The sequence below is a fragment of the Neopsephotus bourkii genome, unplaced genomic scaffold, assembly GCF_033783945.1.
Source record: "Neopsephotus bourkii isolate Nb327-2 ecotype Australia unplaced genomic scaffold, CSIRO-AGI_Nbou_v1 NB_1027, whole genome shotgun sequence".
Lineage (NCBI taxonomy): Eukaryota > Metazoa > Chordata > Aves > Psittaciformes > Psittacidae > Neopsephotus > Neopsephotus bourkii.
The window spans coordinates 2,544,251-2,564,023 of NW_026901516.1; the positions used below are offsets into that span (position 1 = coordinate 2,544,251).

The following is a 19,773-nucleotide window of genomic DNA, read 5'->3' on the forward strand; positions in this document are numbered from 1 at the left end:
TGACACATTTTATAAAACAAAAATAGAACATCAGTATCCATTTCTGCTAAAAAATGAAAATTGAGAAGCATGATATTTGGGTTTACAAATTACGGTGGGTGGGTTCACTCCAACAGATTTCTTCACTCCTTTCCTCTATTTCTTAACCTAATGTTTTAGAATAAGTCAGATTTATTTACAAAATCTGGAAGAGTGAGCTAGATGGACCTTCACTTTAATCTTCTGTTTCTGTGCTCCATTTAGTAGAATAATAATACATGAGTATTATTTTAAAACTATCAATTCATTCATAACCTCTAAAAGGCAAAAACTTGCTAAATCTCAGTGGATCCTCTTAAAATTTAACTCTGTCTCAATATATCTAGATTTAATGTGTTAACTGGCATTCATCTACATGGCAAACAAGTTATTCACGCACTCCTCACATACACACAACGCTGAAAAACCTGCAACAAAGCTAAAAGTTAAACATATGAAATTAGGTTTGAGAGATTCCTTCCTTCTGAAATAAATACGTAGAGCTTTACAATATGCAAGCAAGTAAAACCTGAAAGAGTAGTATTTTCAGTATGTTCTTCTGACCTCAAATTTTCAGATATAATGCATGGTATTTACACACCAATACTTCAAGTTCCCTGTTTGGGAGGTTTTCCTTGAATTTAAGGACTATATTATCTCACTTGTGGCAGTAGATTTCTGATTCCTGACATACATCAGAAGGTTTGCATCACTTGTACAGATTTATGAGGCAACCTCTCTTCAAATCTGCATTAGTAATGTTTATTCATTTCCTTACTGATCAGGGTATAAGTGGCTCTGCTGTTTTTGTGCCCTCCTGACAGTGTTCACCTACAGAGGACACAGGACAGCAGAGTCTTTCTGGCTCTTTATAAATTACAGGCACCTTTTGTTTTTCTGTGCCACCACACTGTCCCAGACTACCAACACAATCTACTCCCCAAAACATGCTGTCTTCTACGCTTTCTTGTTTTGGCCCAGTGAAATTGTCGGCAGCTTTTTTGCACAAGCTTGGTCTTTCAACCAAGTAAAAACATGAATCGAATAACATATGTCTCTTCTGTGATTGCTGTCTGTGTCTTCAGGTTCTTACCATAACCCTGCTGTTGTCCTGGATAGCCCTGCTGGCCTGGATATTGTTGCTGTTGTGGTGGATAACCCTGCTGTTGGGGTGGTCCTTGATACGCATCTTGCTGCTGACCATACTGCGAGTTTCCTGTAAGATGATTGCAAGAAAGCAAAAGCTTATAAAGATACCTACTTGATTATTTTTTTCCCCTCTAAGATGCACAGCCAACAACACAAGAACAAAATGAAAATGCAGTATTGATTTCAAAAACTGAACAAAACAAAGAAAACTCAAACCAAAGAGAAGGAATTCGGCCAAACAAACTGCAGTTAAAGCCAGTATTGCAAAGTTGAACTGCAGCATTTTCAGCATCTCTGCCAAACGAGCATTACATTTACTGGAACATCACAGTCATAAGACCATGACTATGCTAAATAAAAGGAAAAAAAAAAAAAGAACAAAAAAAGACAAAATTAAGGACAGCTACAAGAGCACAGACTAGCTACACAAGATCAGCAAGCTGTTTCCTAACAGCACTACAATTATACAAAATATAAATACACACACAAAAAGATAGACAACTGAACCAACAAATTTATGTTTAAATAAAAATTTCCACTGAGGTAAAAAAAAAAAAAAGTCTCTAGAGTGTTTTAGTCATTTTACTGTTGTTAGAAATTGCAAATTGTGGTTATATATTTTAGGTGTTTGCAAGAAATTATTCTGAACACTTCAAGTTCCCTGCAATTTTCAAGACAGCCAGCAACTAGTATTCTACAAGAGCTTTGCATGGGTATAAGTCGTGTTGTGCAGGAATTTCTTTTCCCGTTGCGGGTGAGGGAGGAAAGGGAATGTATGTGCATATGTGTGTGAAGGTATATAGATACCTCCTTCGTAGTAATGTTGTGAGGAATCCTCATAAGGCCTATCGTAGCCTTGTTCAGGATACGACGGTTGCTGATAACCGTAATCATTATGACCTACATCAATTCGACAAGAGACAGGAAGAAACGTTAATGGCCTCTGAGTGAAAACCCTCAAAATATTTCATTTCTCAGAAAAATGAAAAAAATTCAACTGGATATACATGAAAAAGAATTTTCAAATGTATTAGCCAAAGACTTATTCATATGATTTCCTTCCATATTGAATTAACATGTGACAGGAAAAAAAAAAGGCTTAACGCAGTAGTTTTAGCAACATCACAGCAAGGGATGGTCTTAACCTACTGATAATCCTTGTTGGAGGGGAGGAGGGGAGTACTTTATCTTTCACTCAAAAAAAAAAAAAAAAAATTAAAGCATTTAGGCCTTTCACATGTAAATAACCTGAATTAAATTAGAATGAACAAAGAAAGCAATTATCATACTTTGTCTAACACCTGTTCCGCTGATCTCCAATTCAAAAGCATATGCTAAAAGCAGTGTGAAATATAACAAAAAAACCTCAATGAAGTTATGAACCACAGTCTACATTAAATTTTGCTTTTAAGCGACAGAAAAACAATGTTCTCAATTTTTTTCCTACAAACAGAATTCCTACAAGTCTTAAGAAATCTTTTCCTCTTACATTTCAGTCATGAGTAGGATCATTGCAAACAAACCTTCCTTTTCTGGCATATCTGATTAAGAATCCAATATATGCAGTAAGCACCCTACCTGTTGTTGCTTTTTATAGCAAATGTATTTTATCTTACAGATGACCAAAATATATCTTACGGCTAGCTTCAAGAAAACAAGCCAAAATTATGTTTAAATTTGAAATTAAAACTACACAGATTATATAAATTTGGAATTAAATTTTGGAATTAAAAAGAAATGAGAAAGTTCTAAAACTAAGAGGTCATCATATTTAGTTCTGCTACTCTACCACACATCATTGACTGAATCTAATATAAATACATACTCACTAAAACAAGTACTACAATATATTCTCTTTAGGTGCTATACGAGTAATAATGAGGTAATGGTAAAGATTGACTAGATAGAACAAATAGGTCTTCGAGAAGTAATCTGTGCTGCCACAGAGCTGTCGATGGTAACACTGAATTGCCCTTACTACAGTAAACAGCCTGTAACCCTTTAAAGTTCGTGTGCTTAACTTAAAAGTTCCAAAATGAAAATTTATTGATGAGTTAATGCAACTTGTGAGATAATTGCACAAATAACACATGTAAGCTTATACAGATGTGGGTCAATATACCTTAAAATCAATTTCATAGAAATTAAAATTCAAACAACCAACTTGTATCCATTTACTTTCAATGAGTAGCTGCATTGGCAATCACTCCACTTTGCTGTGTGTACATTCTTAAAACATTAACATCTACCACATTCCTTGAACTTTGTAAGATACCATTAAGTTGCGCACACGGTTATCAGAGTAGTCATGAGTTCTCTGTGTTCTCCCAGCCACTGCTCAGCCCAAAAACACGTTAATTGCAACTTTTCTAACTCGTAACACAATCTAATAGCCTTCAGCACTCTAAATTCCAAGAAGTAGGAGGACAGATTTATGAAATTCAAAGTTCCAGTCTTGCCTTGAAAGGACCAGGGGGACTTCTAAAGAGGATTCACAGTTATGATCTCCTCAGGGCAGGGACCATTTTATCCCTTTGCAAAAATTAAAATGAAGGTCCATACCATAGTAGCAGTAACACATTTGTGCAGCTTACATGAAAATTAAAACTAAGTTTTAAACCAGAATATTTACAGAAAACCCACATCTTTTTACCAAATTTTTCAACTTCGATAAAATCTTTAATAAAAGGATATCGCCCCCTCTCTTAATTACAACAAAATTACAACTGTTTTAATTCAACTCAATTATACTAGATATGCTAAGGAACCCTCCACACTTTCAGATGAACCAATTACAGAACTTCATTTTGAAATACTAAAACTGTTGCTAGAGTTTCAAGTGGGAGTTACAAATTACATGCTTTCAGTAAGTTGTAAAATTAACTTGTCATAGTAACTTAAACTGTAGTAACAATTCTGAATTTGGAAGGTTTTATAAATGTAAGATATGACATCCAATTACTACTCTTGCCTTATTCCCTAATTTTGGGCATATGACTACATTAGTATTGGGCAGGTATAGAAAATGGGAAAGTTAACATTTATGAGAGATTACCATCAGGGTAATATTGCTGGTTCATGCCTTCTGGAGGACCTTGTCCACCATGACTGTATTGGTCCCCATAATAGTCTTCCTGGCCTGAGTACTGCTGTGGTGGGCCTGAAAAACCACAACCAGTCAATACGTAAATAACTTGTTTTCTCTGTTATAAAGCCTGCTAATTTCTGATTTTAGTATGAGAATTTTTTCTCAAATGTACTCCCCACCCATACTGTTGCATTTCAGACAACATATGTAATCTGGTTTACTTAAAAAAAATATAAAAAAAAACTTATCTATCTATATATACACAGACACACAGTTGTTTGGCTGCACTAGACTTAGCACATATATAAAAAACTTCAGTTTTGAGCTCATTTTAGCAACATGCGCGTAAGAGACTAAGGTGCTAAAAATAAAGTTACTCCTTTTCTAAAAGGACTGGCAAGAAAAAAAAGGAAAAGGAAAAAAGAGAAGCAAGATTGTGGAACATTGTTCCTTTTTTTGTAATTGAGCTAATTCAGAACCAAGCAGGCACTCTGTTCCTTTACTGTACCTATCATTTAAATATTGAAACAGAATTCTGCATCAGCATATCTGAGATGCTGAGTATTTTTACATGCTTTTTGTCAGAAAGAACTCAAAACAAAAGAAATACTTGTCTTCATGCTTCACGGTGATACCAGTAATCTTTTGCTGCAAGAACCACCCTTAAAAGGGTAACAAAAAGAGTCCACAAACAGTCTGTGACACCCAATAATTTGATCGAAATTGTAAGCAAGAAAAGTGATTTAAGAGTTTTAAAGATGGCTATTTAAAGCCAATGTAAAAACACTGAAGTGAAGTCCTACCTTGCTGTGGTGGCCTGTATGGAGGAATCTGCCTCTGACCCATCATGTGATTTCCTTGGTTAACTTGGCCCATCATTCCCATAGGTGGCTGCTGCCCCTGGTAATGCTGGCCACCAGCTTGTGGCATGTTGTATTGCTGGGAGGGAGGCTGCTGGTGCATCATTGGACCTGTAGAAGGAAAAGTAGCAAATACATCTTCTGTAACATATAACTTGAGATTAAACCCTTCAAACAGAACACAGAAAACCCAACCTTCTAAAAATAGACAAAAAACAGACTCTTATTTCTAGTGCTCTCATGAGGATTTGCTGTTCCTAGACCTACACAAACACAGATGATCAATTCAGGAACCATATTACAAAACAACTGTGCCTCCATGAAGCTGCTTTCTAGACAATTTTTCTTCAAACTATTGTCGTGATTAAAGCCCAGCTGGTAACTCAGAACCATGCAGCCGCTTGCTTACTCTTCCCCTTTCCCCCCCCCGCCACTCCCGGCGGGATAGAGAGGAGAATCAAAAGTATGTAACTCCCACAGGTTCAGATAAGAACAGTCCAGCAACTAAGGTATAACACAGAACTACTACTGCTACCACCACCTATAATAACGGAAATAACAAGGGGAGAGAATATAAAACTAAAAAGGGAAGAGAAAAAGAACAATAAACACGTATGACGCACAGTACAACTGCTCACCACCCACTGACCGATATCCAGCTCAATTCAAGCAGCAATCTGGGCCTCCCAGGTGACTCACCCCAGTTTATATACTGGGCATGACGTGCTGTGGTATGGAATACCCCTTTGGCTAGTTTGGGTCAGGTGTCCTGTCTATGCTCCCTCCCAGCTTCTTGTGCCCCTCCTCATTGGCAGAGCATGTGAGACCGAAAAGTCCTTGATTGGGGTAAGTATTAATTAGCAACAACTAAAACATCGGTGTGTTATCAGCATCGTTCTCAGACTAAAGACAAAACAGCACTGCACTCGCTGTGGAGAAGGAGAAAAATAACTGTTGCAGCTGAGCCCAGGACAACTATATAGACATTAAGTTTACTCATGCCCAAAGGTAACTGAAACAATTTCACCATTTTTTGTTTGCTTATTTTAAAAAGCATCTGCAAAGAAAGCATAGATGAAAACCTGATGGGGAAAACTTGATAAGTCACAAAAATTATTTAACATTGCCAGCTCCTTAGGAAATAGTTTTAATATACATGTTGTTACAGCCCATCAATAAGCCACTTCGCTGTTATTACAAAATAAAGAATTGTATTCAGCCTGTAAAGACAAACCACATGTACCACTGCATCAGGCAAGCACACAACAAGCAGTATGCTGAAAAGCCCACAGGAATCCACGCTCTGCCCACCACTGAACAGTCCCAAGCAGCCTGTAACAAGAATCTTCTTTCATACAAAGTTGCACCACATTTCTATGAACCACAGGAAAAGACCAGGAGAGATCAAGTATTGCCCATGTTTTACCAGCTGAGAAAATTCGATGAAGGCTGAACTGAAGAAACACAAACTTCAGTAATGAAAACAGATAGTAACGAACACCCTGCTGACACCATACAGCAATTAAAATGATGATTAGGCCATTTCATTATATGGGATTACAGTTCAGGTCGATATGACTTTTAACAAAGAACTGCTTCTTCACTTCCTCTCTAGTACCACTTCGGAAAAGAGTGGTTCCAGTATTAAAAATTTGACTAAAGAACTGTGAAAGAAACTGAACTTCTTAAACAACCTATTTTATAGTACACTAGTTCAAACCACTTAACACATACTAGTGTTATAAGGGTGAAATCCTAAACTTCTTTTGCCCCCCCCTTCAATGGTTTATAAACTATAGACAACAAGACTAACTAAAAAAACCAAAACAAAACATCTAACTAGCACAGCCACTCCTTAGCTCTATCTCAGAGGAAAAAAAAGGCATCATCCAGTTTTCTGTGTGCTAGATTTTGCCATTGAATTTTATTATTTTAACTAGGTGCTGGAGCACAAGGAGAAATTCCTACATGAAACCACTCCACTGAAAATCTACCTAAAGTCAGTAGTGACAATGGATTTGTATAAGGAAAGGAATATATAGTCGCTTAGATCCTGTCTTTGTGGGGTTTCAAGAGAAAGTTAAGCCAAATTAATTAATGGTATGAATTCAAAGGTGTTAGTTAAATCCCATTAAACCCCTGTGTGAAATCTCTCTGTGAGAAGTGGCCTTAGCTCTGTTAAGCTTCATTTTCCTCTGAAGATAAATATTGGCCACTTTTAAAATGATCCAGTTGTGCTTCTATCCTTCAGCATGGCAATTTCTGTGCCCGGTTTTCAAGTAAAAAATGGTTTCAACAGAGATATCATAAGTGGTTTTCACTTAGCAAAAATTATTTAATTTTTTGATCTTCTGAACAAGTAGATTATTTATACTATTCCATTTCACTGTTCCTCTGTTTGGAAGTGCTGAGAAAAACATTAGGCAGCCTTGGAAAAAAAAACAGAAACTTGTTGCCGTAATATTCCTAGATCTCAAGAAAGCTTGTTAATTAACAATATTAATATTAGTCACAATACAATGTGATAAAATGTGTTGGGTCCCCATGGTGCAATGTAGAGGTTTTCTGTTTGCTTTTTAAATTAGAACTTCATTAACGCTTTGTAGAGCCACAATGAGAATTCACTACCCTGTATCAGACGGTGTAGTGTGTTAATAACAGAGTGCCTGGCTTCATTCCAGTTTGGTTCACATCTCTCTGTCTTATTAAAAAGATACCTAAAAGAAGAAACATGTTCTCTATCATCTCACACAGCGGAGCCATTTTAAAGTTTTGAGGGGCAAGGAAGTTCAAATTTGGTGGTTTGATATTTTTTTAAAATGAAGCCTATAATAAAGCTGATTTATTAATTATATAATACTTAATATGATACAAATCTAACATAGAAAACCCTGACAATTACTCAAGGAAACTGACAACCTAATCTTCAGACATGTAAGGTGAATACTGAGGAACAGAAATGCAAACTAGAAGTGGTTCCCAAATAAACCTACCAAATCAAGACCAGAAGTGTACTGAGGATGAAAGAGCTGCAGAAAACAAATTGTGGTTTAAAAATGTCTCCTTAGCTTTGTCTCTTCTGCTGAAATTCAGATACTGGTGTTAAGTGCTGTGAGAAGACAAGAATAACTGCTGACATGGTTGAAACTTCTGAAGAAGCAGTTCTTCATCTCAAACTAATCATAATTTCAGATGTCACTTATGAAAAAAATACATTAAAAGAAGTAATACCAAAAAATTCCTGAGTTACTAACATTACCTTTCACATTTTACACTAGAGAAAACAGATAAAAGAATAAGCACTGTGGCGCCTGTTTGTATCTTTGTTTTTTCGAGATAGGAGAACTGTGATGTCTTCTATGTCTAGACACCCTACAAATCCAGCTACAGCATGACTGCATTTCAGAACATAATTTTATTTTTTAGGCTTGATGTCCAGAAAACTGAGACTGCCACAAGGACGATCAGGGGGCTGGAGCATCTCCCGTATGAAGACAGGCTGAGAAAGTTGGGGCTGTTCAGCCTTGAGAAGGGAAGGCTGCGTGGAGACCTCACAGCAGTCTTCCAGTATGTGAAGGGGGCCAACAACGATGCTGCTCATGGCAGGGGGGTTGGAAGTAGATGACTTTAAGGTCCTTTTCAACATCGTAGCTACTGTAAGCAGCTAACGTATTGCAATGTAATGGGCTCTGCTTACATGGGAATGAAGAGATGGCAAGACATTCAGAAAAGGTTCTCAACCTCAGAAATAATTTTAAGCTGATCTAGCATACCGAAATAGGCTTCTATTTCAGATAACACTGGATGTTCCTATCTTTATGTTCCTTGCGTGGACAACTAAAGAATAGGAAGTCTGTACCTGCCTCATCTCTGCTGTCACCGTGATCTCTTTGTATTTGCTTGTAATTGAAAGAGCTCCAAAACTTTAATGGACTTTTTCTAAGTCTATGTGAATGAAATTGTAATTAAAAATAAAATAAAAATATCAGCACCAAATTCAACAACTGGTCTTCAGCAAATGACTGCGTCAACAGGATGTTCTCATGCAGAGTTCACCTGTTAGTAAACTAGTCCCCTGTCTCTCCCCAAGCACCTATATGCTCATTAAATACAAACTGGGCAGTTTGGCAGCTTTTCTTCAAATGCTCCAGGCAACAGAACGGAATCCTAGCAAAAGGATCTGAGAAACACAGTCTCTGAGATGGCCAAGCTTAGCAAAAGGATCTGAGAAAAACCGTAAGTTCTTGGTCCTTATTTTTAAAGTATTTGAATTCCGTTTATTATTAGTCTCTGGCTGTGAAAGATCTGTTCAACAGGAGTTAAAGGAATTTCCACTTAAGTTTCAGGTTCCAGAAAAACCAAGCTTGCACCTTCCATCTGAAAAGTCAAAAATTGGCAAGACTTGAAATATTTCATTGAACAGAAGTAGCTTCCCATGCAAAAGAAGTGTACCCATAAGAACGGAGTTTCTTCCACATTCACTCAGCTATGCTGCTTCCTATCTTTTCAGAAAGGTAGACAATATTCCATATGGATGACCCAGGCTGCTACAGTAGCTTTTTAATCAAGAGTCAGCTACAGTATCTCCCACTTAAAACAATATGCTACCAAAATCCAAAACAACTAAAACTCTTCTTTCAACTGGACTGACTACATAAAAAACACAATGCTAGCAAATTTTGCTTCTCATTGAATATATTCCTCTGGCTAGCATTTTATAAACTAGTGCAAACTAATAATAAATACAATGCAGAGACAAAGTAAATCCAATAATGGGTTCTGTTACTATGCCTTTTATTTCTTAATTAGCACTTTTTCATTTTTTCTTACTAACACCATATGCCTCAATATCTGTATATACAGAAAGATGTTTTGTAAGGAAATGCACATAAAAATTATGCTCAGACCACCCAAAAGTTAACATCATATATTACTGTGCTACACTGTCTTTATCTTCCAGCGTGCTTGTTTTCCGAAACCACTTGCCTCATTCAGTACACAATAGATATTATTCACTGAAAAGCTATTTTAGTATTTCGCTTCCTCTTAATTGTTCATGTGAGATGCCATGCCTACTCAAACACTGAAGGAAGAGAGAATTATTAATTTACTCATAGGTTTTCTTAAGGCATTTGTAACTAAATGTCCAAATCTTCATAATGAATATACTTTCACAACACTCCTGTGAAATCAGGTGGTATAATCTTACCATCAGATTAATTTCTCTACATATGAAGAACCCATGCAGGAAAAGATTAAGCTCAAAAACATCTACTAATTTTTAACAGCCAACTTGAGATGCAGAGACCTTATCTTGCAGAATACTTAGCATTATATTTAGCTAGTGCTGTTATTAACTGACAGATACAGTAGGATCTCTCGTTCTCAATACAAGAAAAAGGAACAAAGCATGTTTAGGGGTTCAAAAATGTCTCCTGACAAGGACAGAGAGGTTCAGAAATTTTGTTTCATTTCTATTTCTGACTGGCAGCACACATAACCAGTTCGGAAATCTTCAAGTCACAGTCTGTTTGTTTCCTTTCTGTTAAACTGTATCTTAATGCATTTCCTAGTGGTTCACTCTTGTTTCTTTACTTACATGAGAAGCCTGCTCTATCCATGCTTTGCTGAGACCTCTGCCCAGCCACACTGGATCATGGCTACCTATCCACATCTCAGAATTTCACAGACTCCCATGCCATTTTCTCCCCTGCCATTCTGGAGTCACAAGACAGTAAAGATAGAAAAAATATTTCCTCTAATTTGTTACTAAATCTCAATACAAGAATATCAGCTAAAAGCAGAAAATGGAGGAAATGTAGTAAGTATTTAAAATCTGACTGATTTGGGACAGTAATTTGGTTGATACAGCAAGTAGCACCTTGCTGGCATAACAGAGAAGTTTCAGAGTCTTGCTCTAAAGCAAGGGGCACAAAAACAAAAAAAAAAAAACAAAGGAAAAAAAAACCCACAACAAAAAACACCACTAAACAAAAAAATAAACAGACAAAACCAAACCAAACCCAAAACCCCAGCCTTGAAGCAGACACTTGGAATGGAAAAAGTGTCAGTCTAAAGGGTCAACATTTGGAAAAAATAATTATCCAATTGAAAGCTTACTGCGGCCCTGAGTGGCAGGCAACGGCTCCAGCTCTTGCTCTCACTAGAGAATTTGCTCTTGTTCTTGAACCTGTAATTTGGTTAGATACTGCTTTATTCTTTATTCCCCAAAGCCACTTCAGTACTATTATTTGTTCAGAACAGAAACCTTTTAAGTACCTTTCTGCCTTAACTCTGACTGAGCAATTTTCAAGTTTGACAGAGTAGTGAAAATATAGCAGGGGAATATTGCAAGGAAGAACTCTACTTTGAGATGGAATAGTCACTAGTTCTAAATTGTAAGCCAATCACATAAAATAAGTTGTTTTCTGGATGGCTCCCTCACATGTACTGCTACATATTTATTGCTAACTCTCTGCAACTGAGAAATTTTAAAGTGAGCATGCACAGGACTTTTCCAAAGCATCTTACAGCGTTCACAAAATTAGTCCATTGTGTACTGCTCAGAATATAAAGATAACTTGACAATTCAGAGAGAGAGTAAAAAATATTCCTCCTTGTGATAGCATCCTCTGCTATATGCCTATCTTTTGTTTCCTCTGCCATTAAATTTTAAGAAAAATGCCATTAACAATGCTCAGACTTGCCACCTTCACTAGTGATAAGAAAAATGTAGAAACCTCTGTTTTGTCTTGACTTTTGATCTGTCATTAACTTAGTTTTTTGTTTGTTTTGAACCTTTTGAGTGATATAATAAACAAACCAACCAGTATCACTTGGTCTGTCTGTACTCCTCAGGAACAAATGGTAACAAACTTCTGGAGCGTGTCTTCTAGCAGGTGGTACACCCAGATCCAACGTAGTAAAAGACTTAAGTTGACAATACTGCTTGTTGATTTGTAAAGCACATTGATAAGAATATGAGGTATATATATACAGCTCAGTAATTTGGTCTGTTGTAACCCTAATGTGGTATTTTAACTGTGCAGTGTCCTTGCACTTCAACAGGATACATCATGTCTGTTTATGCTCTGCAAATATTACAGATACAAAATCAGTTTTGAGTTTTACTACCTACTCAAGGGTATTTCCTGAAAACATGAGGGAGTAGTGTGGATTTGTTCCTGGAACTGGATTTTATTTTTTCAAGATTAACAGACATTCCACACTAAAACAACACGCAGCAGAGAACAAGGATTACTTGGGTATAAAAATCTAAAGGCTACCTGACTTTAAATTTTCAATTTACCTGAGAGACTGAAGAGTAAAGATGTATTTTATCAACTCACGTAATAACAACACTTAGATGGAAGTGTAAAGTCTGAGAAATATGAACAGCAGTTCAAATTTGTAACTGATGAAAGCAGCTCCAATCCCAGATTCTCACACAATACCTGAAAACAGTTCAATGTCTGCAAATGAAGTCACTGCCACATGGGAGAATGAACATGTTGAGTCGTACAAACATGGGTATAAATGCATTTAGAGCCAGAAATCTGCAGGAAAAGACCTTTAAAGATGCCTGTACCTGAGATAATTCTTTTTTACAGAAGCTAACACTTACCTTGGTTTGGTTGCATGTTCATGTTTGGTCTGGGACCGTAGTTGCCCATTGGCTGTCCCTGGCTCATAGTCATCTGGTTCTGCACTGGCATACTCTGAGAGGATGGCACTGAGTGATTATAGCCGCCCATTGACCCATGGCTACTTGAAGGCATGTTCATGGAACTGTTTGTCATATTGAGTTGGTTAGGTCCAGGTCCTTGCATAGGCATATGATTAGGCCCTTCAGAAAGAAAAACAGGTAAAAAGGTTCTACATTAAGACTCCTAAAATAAACAAATATAGTCATACTGAATGACTAGATGGCCTTTGAAGGTCCTTTCCCATCCAAACTATTCTATGATTCTATATACTTATGTACCAGCTACATCTCTTCACCCTTTATCTCCCCTCTTCGTGACAACACAAGTTGAAATTGGCTTGTTCTCTGAATTAAGTCTGCTCTCAATGGGTATTTTTAAAAGTCTAAACATTACAGTACTATCCTATCAGCTTATTCATTACTTTAGCTGCGGTGAGAAGCTAGTAGGAGTAAAATTAGTAAGAGGTGTGACTGGATATAAATATGACAAGTAAATGAAATGCAAAGATTATGCATATGACAAGCACCACGAGGAGTTTATAAAGATATGTACCACCAGAGACCATGTGACAGAGTAAGTCAACTGTAAACAAGGCAAGTGCTGATATATACAGAGTTCATCAAGAAGATGCCATGGTTGTCAAACATACCACAGATTTTTTTGTTAATCTACAAAACCCTAATAAATACAGAAAACTTTGGAAAATAACCTAAAAGTAACTATGCCAGAAAAGTTGTAAGAAAATAGTGATTTAGTTACATATCTCCCCTCTGGGGAAAAAAAGCCCAAAACCCAAACACCAGAATACATATCTGCCTTCAGATGTAAACAGCTCCCAAGTTCTGTCTTGGCTAAAGAAACAACTCCACTATTACAGGACAGAATGAATGCAAAAGGGAAGACACAGAGTTGTACACAAGGTCTCAGAGGCAATACCAAATGGCCTGCAAACAAAAAAGATGCAGAAGAAAAAGATACCAATGTTGAAGGAACACACCTATTAAAAGCCAACATAAAAACCAGAGTAAGTTTAAGAGTATGCTTATCCTTTGCCTTTTTCAAGACACCTTAATGAAAAGAACACATAAGCTTATTTTATCAAAGAAAGTGAAAAAGCTGACAAAGGTATCATATATGCAGTTCACTGTTCCTGCAAACAAGGTGAGCAGAGATTCCTGAACTGTACAAGGGTGGATGCAGCACAGTCACAGAAAAAGTAACTCACTGTACAGGATTATGACCATGACAGAGAACTACAGGTGCCTATTCTGTCCTATCTTCAATTTGACACTGCCTGAATCTGTGAGAACACGAAGACAATTTAATTCTGAGACAGTGAGATAATCTCTAACCATGAGATCAATCATCAGTGTGTTAGAGCTAAGATGAAGAAAAGCTTCAGACTGTAGTGCCAAACAACTATTGCAGGACTGCTAGAAGATTACCTTCTTAATTTCCTTCCCAAGAAAAGGAATACACAGGGTTAGTACCAGAAAGTCAGGGCCTGGGAGTGATTTCATTCCTCTTTGCTTAAGAGAAAGAAACTGTCAATAATGGATTTCAGAGAGCTAGCCAAACACATGGTGGAAAAAGTTTTTAAGACCAGTAATGTAAGAAGCAAAATGAGGAAGGCAAAAATCATCACAAGAGAAAATAAGTTGAAAAAATAAAATACCTTCCTTCAAACACTGGTTTACACTGCATGTCCCAGGTAGCATCAAAATAGAAGTCACTCATAAGGAAAAGCTGGCATAAGAAATGACAGGCAAGTGTTGCGTTCTGAGGTCAAAATCAGATAGTTTGTTAGTGAGAAGCTAGACGACAAGGACAGAGGAAAAGCTACATCTGTAGTAACAAAAACCCTTGCAAATGAAAAATAGTAAGAACATACTTTACAAATTTTTTTTTAATAGTTTGCCAAAATACTGCACAGTGTTCTCCTGCACATAAAGACAACACAGTTATTTTCTATTCCTTTTTTAATATGAATAAATGAGATAGGAAGAATGGAGTATGAATGGAGTATGAATGAAACATGAAGTGTGCATCTGCCATTAAAATAACTGTTTCAAATGATATACTAATTAGATTCTGTGTTGTAATAAAGTTAGTGGAATAAGTATCTCTTTACTATAAACAGAAGTCCCTTTTCATCCTAACCACTTATGGACCATATTTTAGCTCTGAGAAGTTTTAAGCAAGCCTAAGTGCATTTGAAAGTACATTTTCAGGAAGGAAAGATTACTTGGAGAGAACTTGTTGTTAATACACAAGCACCTGTCATTCAGGAAGGCCACCTACCAGAGTGCCATGACAAAGGTCAGAAAACCCTAAGGCTAGTCTTACCTTCAGCTTTCTACATGTGATAAAACAAGCTCAAGAAACTGGGAAGGTAACTTGCCACCAGCACAACCCAATTCATAATCTCCTTCCAAATCTAAATGTACTTTATATCACACAAACTCTCAATGTAACTCTTCAGACAGTAACTTTTTAGGTAAAAGCCATGATCTGTCACAGGTATAGGTAACAGTTCCACTACAGGCTGAAAAAGGTTTATCAGGACTGTCTTTCCTGGTAAAAGGACAGGGACACTCATTGTCAACGGATGCAATTAAGGGTTTCAGTAGCACTTCAGGTCCTTTGTTAAGTAGAACACAAGTATGAGAAAAAGTATCCTCTGCCCTTTAGGAAATGGGACAGGTCTATGCCAGAACTTTAACTCATGCTGTCCATCACTAGGCAGTACTTCTGATCCTCCTATCAACCCTTCCACCCATACCAAGGCCAATGGAAGCCCATGCTCAGATCAAGCCTTCCAGAAATCCTCAACTGGTATTTTTAAGAGCCTTGATTTTATTTCTTGCAGGCTGGTGAACTTGTAGCTGTCAAGCCTAGATTCTCTCAGTTTGGGTGTTAGTAACTTTGTTCCTTTTAGACAGATCATCTATCTCTTCAGATATTTAAGGGTTTATATCTGGCTTCTACCACAGTGTCTACATAACATTAGAGTAAGTACCCATAAACAGAAAGCAAATGCATACACTGCAGATATTATTAGGTACATGTCTGTGAAATATAGAAAGGCTCATACACAAGAAAACTAGCAAACAAAAAACCCCCCAAACACTCAGTAATCCACTTAACAAAATGATTGTTTCCCCTTTTCCAACTATGAGCTACGAAAAGATTTTAGCATGCCTTTCTGATATTAGAGATGCCCTCATCCTAAGCTGTTAATCTTCACATCCTCAGAGACAACCTTAAACAGAAAATGGAAGGAACAGATATTCAAAAAAAGGGAATATGTTAGAAAAAAAGGCTAAATTAAAGCTTAGTTGGAAACTGTATTTAAGTATCTGTCTAGGTGAATATCAAAACAAACCTATTTACCTTTCACATATTTCCATAAGAGCTCTTTTCTTATTCTATCTAATTACAAAATATGTATGTTTAAGCAGTGACTTTTCTCCCCTGTGGCTCTGCAGTGAAGTCATTATGCTCACGTTGTGACTTAGTAATCCTTCTCCTTGGAAAAGATCACTATAATAACAATAATATGATTACACTAGAGGGTCAAAAAGACTGATTTGTGAGAGGCAATGCTATTCTCCATGGGAGCTGATGGGTCTTAGATGGATAGAGGACTTCACAACCAGAATATCTCTGACCTACTTAGGGAGCAGCATATATCGCTCTTTCCACTTGCAAATGCAGACCATGACCAACATGCATGATGAAAGTAAGTTCTTCTCTAGATCTTTTATTACACTTCTCACACACAGTCCCTGGAGGCTATTCAGCTACTCAGAAAAGCTGTCACTATCAGGTCCATTTTATCAAGATTTGCACAAAAATTAGAGACTACAGCAATCACTCTATTTTTTACATTATATTAAGTTTTGCATAGTTATTTACTGTGTTTACTGTCAAGGAGCTTTTCCTTGTGACCACTAAGAGATGAATTTTCAAAGATCCTTCGACAGCAGTTTCCTTTCTTGGAAGTATCAATACCTTGAAGAGCTTTTGTACGAAAACTTCCTCCATATAAAAAGAAAAAAATGAAGGGGTCCTTGAACAAAAGCAATCCTGGGAATGCAACTTTAACATGAAAGCCAATTCACATGAAATGGGCAGTATGACTTTATGAGTGGAAATTCTGGGAAACAGCCTCTATATAAAGAAGCAAGCTTTTCCATGGCCTATTCCATTCTGATCTGACTGCTAAAGGGAATAGTTACCCCAAAGCCAGTACTGGCAGGTACAATGTGGAATTTTATCATCTTGTTTCACTGCTTTGTTTCTGACTTCCAAGCACTTTTCTTTTTATTATGAAATAGGATGGCATAAAAACTGACTTAAAATTTACACCTAGAACAATAAGCTGGAGGCCATTTCTTTACAAATCCCTTACGATTCAACACATCTTCAGTCATAAAGAACACAGAGGATTAGTGAAAGCTGGATGACTTTCTGTATAAAAGCAATGTTTTATTTTTTTACATTTACCCACATTTGAAACGTCCTCTTTGAGGTGTATCTATTTTATTAATATCTAATTATTTAGCTGCAATGATTTCACATTATCGTTTCATGGAAGGATTTGTGTTCACTCAGCCACAGGCCAATACCTTTCCCCAGTAAGCCTTCTAAAGCCAGCTGTACTGCACGGTTTTAAACAGACTAAATTTAGCCAGTTCTGTTCATCAGAGGAATGCTGTGTGTCAGCTACATCAAAGCCCAAGGGCAGCCTGATAAACACTGAATACAGGTCACGTAGCTCTGTAGCTAACAAACTCTAAGAGAGCTTGTACTCGGGGGCATTCAAAGCAGTTTTGTCATCAACAATCTAGTATCCCTTGAGCCCCCATGTCGTTTCAGTTGCCAGGCAACACTGGTGTTAATGTCTTAGAGGAGAAAAACTTACCAGGCATCTGGCCGTTCATCTGGTTCTGCATGTGTGGTGCAGGAGGGCCCCCACCTACCATACCATCTGAAGACATGTTGTGCGAGCGCGGCGGTGGGGGAGGGCCACTCTGACTCATCCCTCCAGGACCCATAGGCATATTCTGTGTGGGTGGCTGAAAGGAGACAGTTTAGTCAAACACGAGAAGCAGTTAGTCTGACAAATATATTATATGTACATATGGTACAGCAGTTCCCTATATTGTTCAGCAGGGTATGAAAGAAAGCACTGAAATGTGTTTCTTGCTCTTTCTGATAAGGTTAACTCCTCCCAGTATTTATTTTGGTAAAATGCTTAATACTCCAATCAATTTTACATGAAGTATTACATGCAGGCAACACCACAGCACCTTCAAGCACTGCTTTCAAATAGGAAAAATAAAAATCAATGCCCCATTAAAAAATTATATCTGAACAGTTTAAGACTGCTGGGGTCACTCCCTCCCACACACACACAAGCTCTCCCTTCAAAGCAACATTTGTTGAGCAGAAAAACAGCTCTTCATTGTAATTCTCTTGCACCAACAATCTGTTGCTGTTACCAGAACTTGCACCAGGACAAAACAGGTACAACACGAGAGAAAAGCCTCTGAATGCTCACAGACTAGCAAAAATTTGCACCTGGTTGCGGTAAAGTGTTTGCAATCTCTTTCCATTTCTCCCCCGAACCGCTGAAGGCCTAGTTCATAATTCCGTGCCAAACACCCCCTACAGACTGAGAGCACATTAGTGCTGGCCTCCAAAGGTCCAGAGACAGCTGCCTAGAAAGGATGTTTTTGGCAAATTTCCTAATGAAATTGTAAGGAAAATAACTGAATAACCTTGAGAGTTCAAAGAGGGAGAGCAAAAAAAAAACAATAAATACAAGGGGGAATTTACCAGTAGGTTCTGCTATCAGCAATGTAAGGAGACACAAGAAACTGCTGGTAGCCAGCTTCACTTTCCTAGTAAAAACACCTGCGAGACCAAACGATCCTCCTCGCATACCTTAGCCAAATGCTTTCAGGGAATAAAAACCATCTCTGTGAGAGCAAAAGCCTGGATCTTTGGCTTTCGAGGACTCTCCCTAAAAGGCTGTGACTACCCATGCAAAACCCTTCCCGTGAGACAGTGATGTGTGTATTTTCTCCTATTTCTGTTCGGAGAATGAGCCAAAGGGATGAATCCCAAGTTCCTGTCTAGCCAGCCCCCGTTATACCTACACCTACGCATCAGGAGGTTGGTAAAGATGACTAGTAATACAGTAGAAAAGAGTAACGTTTTCCAAATGAATGTAAGGCAGGGCCCCTTAGCCTTGGGAATGGTAGCATCAGGGTAGTAGAGAGACACATACTCACTTGGGTGACAGAGGGAGAAGGGGAGCAGTACTAACTTATTTTATCGGCATTTCCTCAAATATCTCAAGCAGGTTATTATTTTCCCTGCAATAGTTTTAGAAATTCCTCAAGAAATTAGTGAAGGCTTTTTTCAGCAGAAGGAAGGGAAGAATGAAAATGGAAGCAAGTAGATGACTTCTCTTACTAAATTCTTTTCCTTCCTCCACAAGGACCTTTTATAAGCAAGTGTTCCTCATCCTATAGCAGAAATGGCAGAAAGTAGAAGAGGTAAGAGTGAAAGGCAGCTCTACTCTCTGAACACTGTGAGTAAAATCCTGCTCAGTTTTGCTCGATCTTCCTCCACTAGTGAGCAATCAAAGTAAGAATGCTGCAGTTCAGTCTTTTTTTCCCTTCCCTTTCAAGAGCTCTCATCCTGCTTTTGTATCTAACAAATTATGTAAAACAGAAAAATACACAAAACAGAAAACAGACTGGTTTTAAGTTTTATTTAGAAAGCTTGTTTTGGAATACCAGCAAAACCAACACTGTTGCCATCTCCACATGAGCAGCTAGAGCTCAGAGCATTAACAGCCCCACATCAGCAGAAAGCAAAGCCAAAAACTCATCCAAGTTGAATTATTTTCAGAATTAAAATGAACTACTTGTATTCC

At 37.5% G+C, this 19,773-nt stretch overlaps 1 protein-coding gene across 4 annotated transcripts in view; it reads right to left on the minus strand.

Annotated features, from left to right (window-relative positions):
* Positions 1-19,773, minus strand: part of SS18 (SS18 subunit of BAF chromatin remodeling complex) — a 41,604-nt gene that overhangs the window by 5,349 nt on the left and 16,482 nt on the right. For 2 of the 4 annotated variants that reach the window (XM_061360534.1, XM_061360531.1), the window contains 6 exons: positions 17,749-17,902; positions 12,740-12,961; positions 5,059-5,226; positions 4,223-4,327; positions 1,975-2,067; positions 1,112-1,234 (listed from right to left, as the gene is read on the minus strand). In XM_061360534.1, coding sequence (XP_061216518.1) covers positions 1,112-1,234; positions 1,975-2,067; positions 4,223-4,327; positions 5,059-5,226; positions 12,740-12,961; positions 17,749-17,902 — 865 coding nt within the window. The remainder of the gene's footprint in view (positions 1-1,111; positions 1,235-1,974; positions 2,068-4,222; positions 4,328-5,058; positions 5,227-12,739; positions 12,962-17,748; positions 17,903-19,773) is intronic. The other 2 variants (XM_061360532.1, XM_061360535.1) reach the window with 2 other exon arrangements.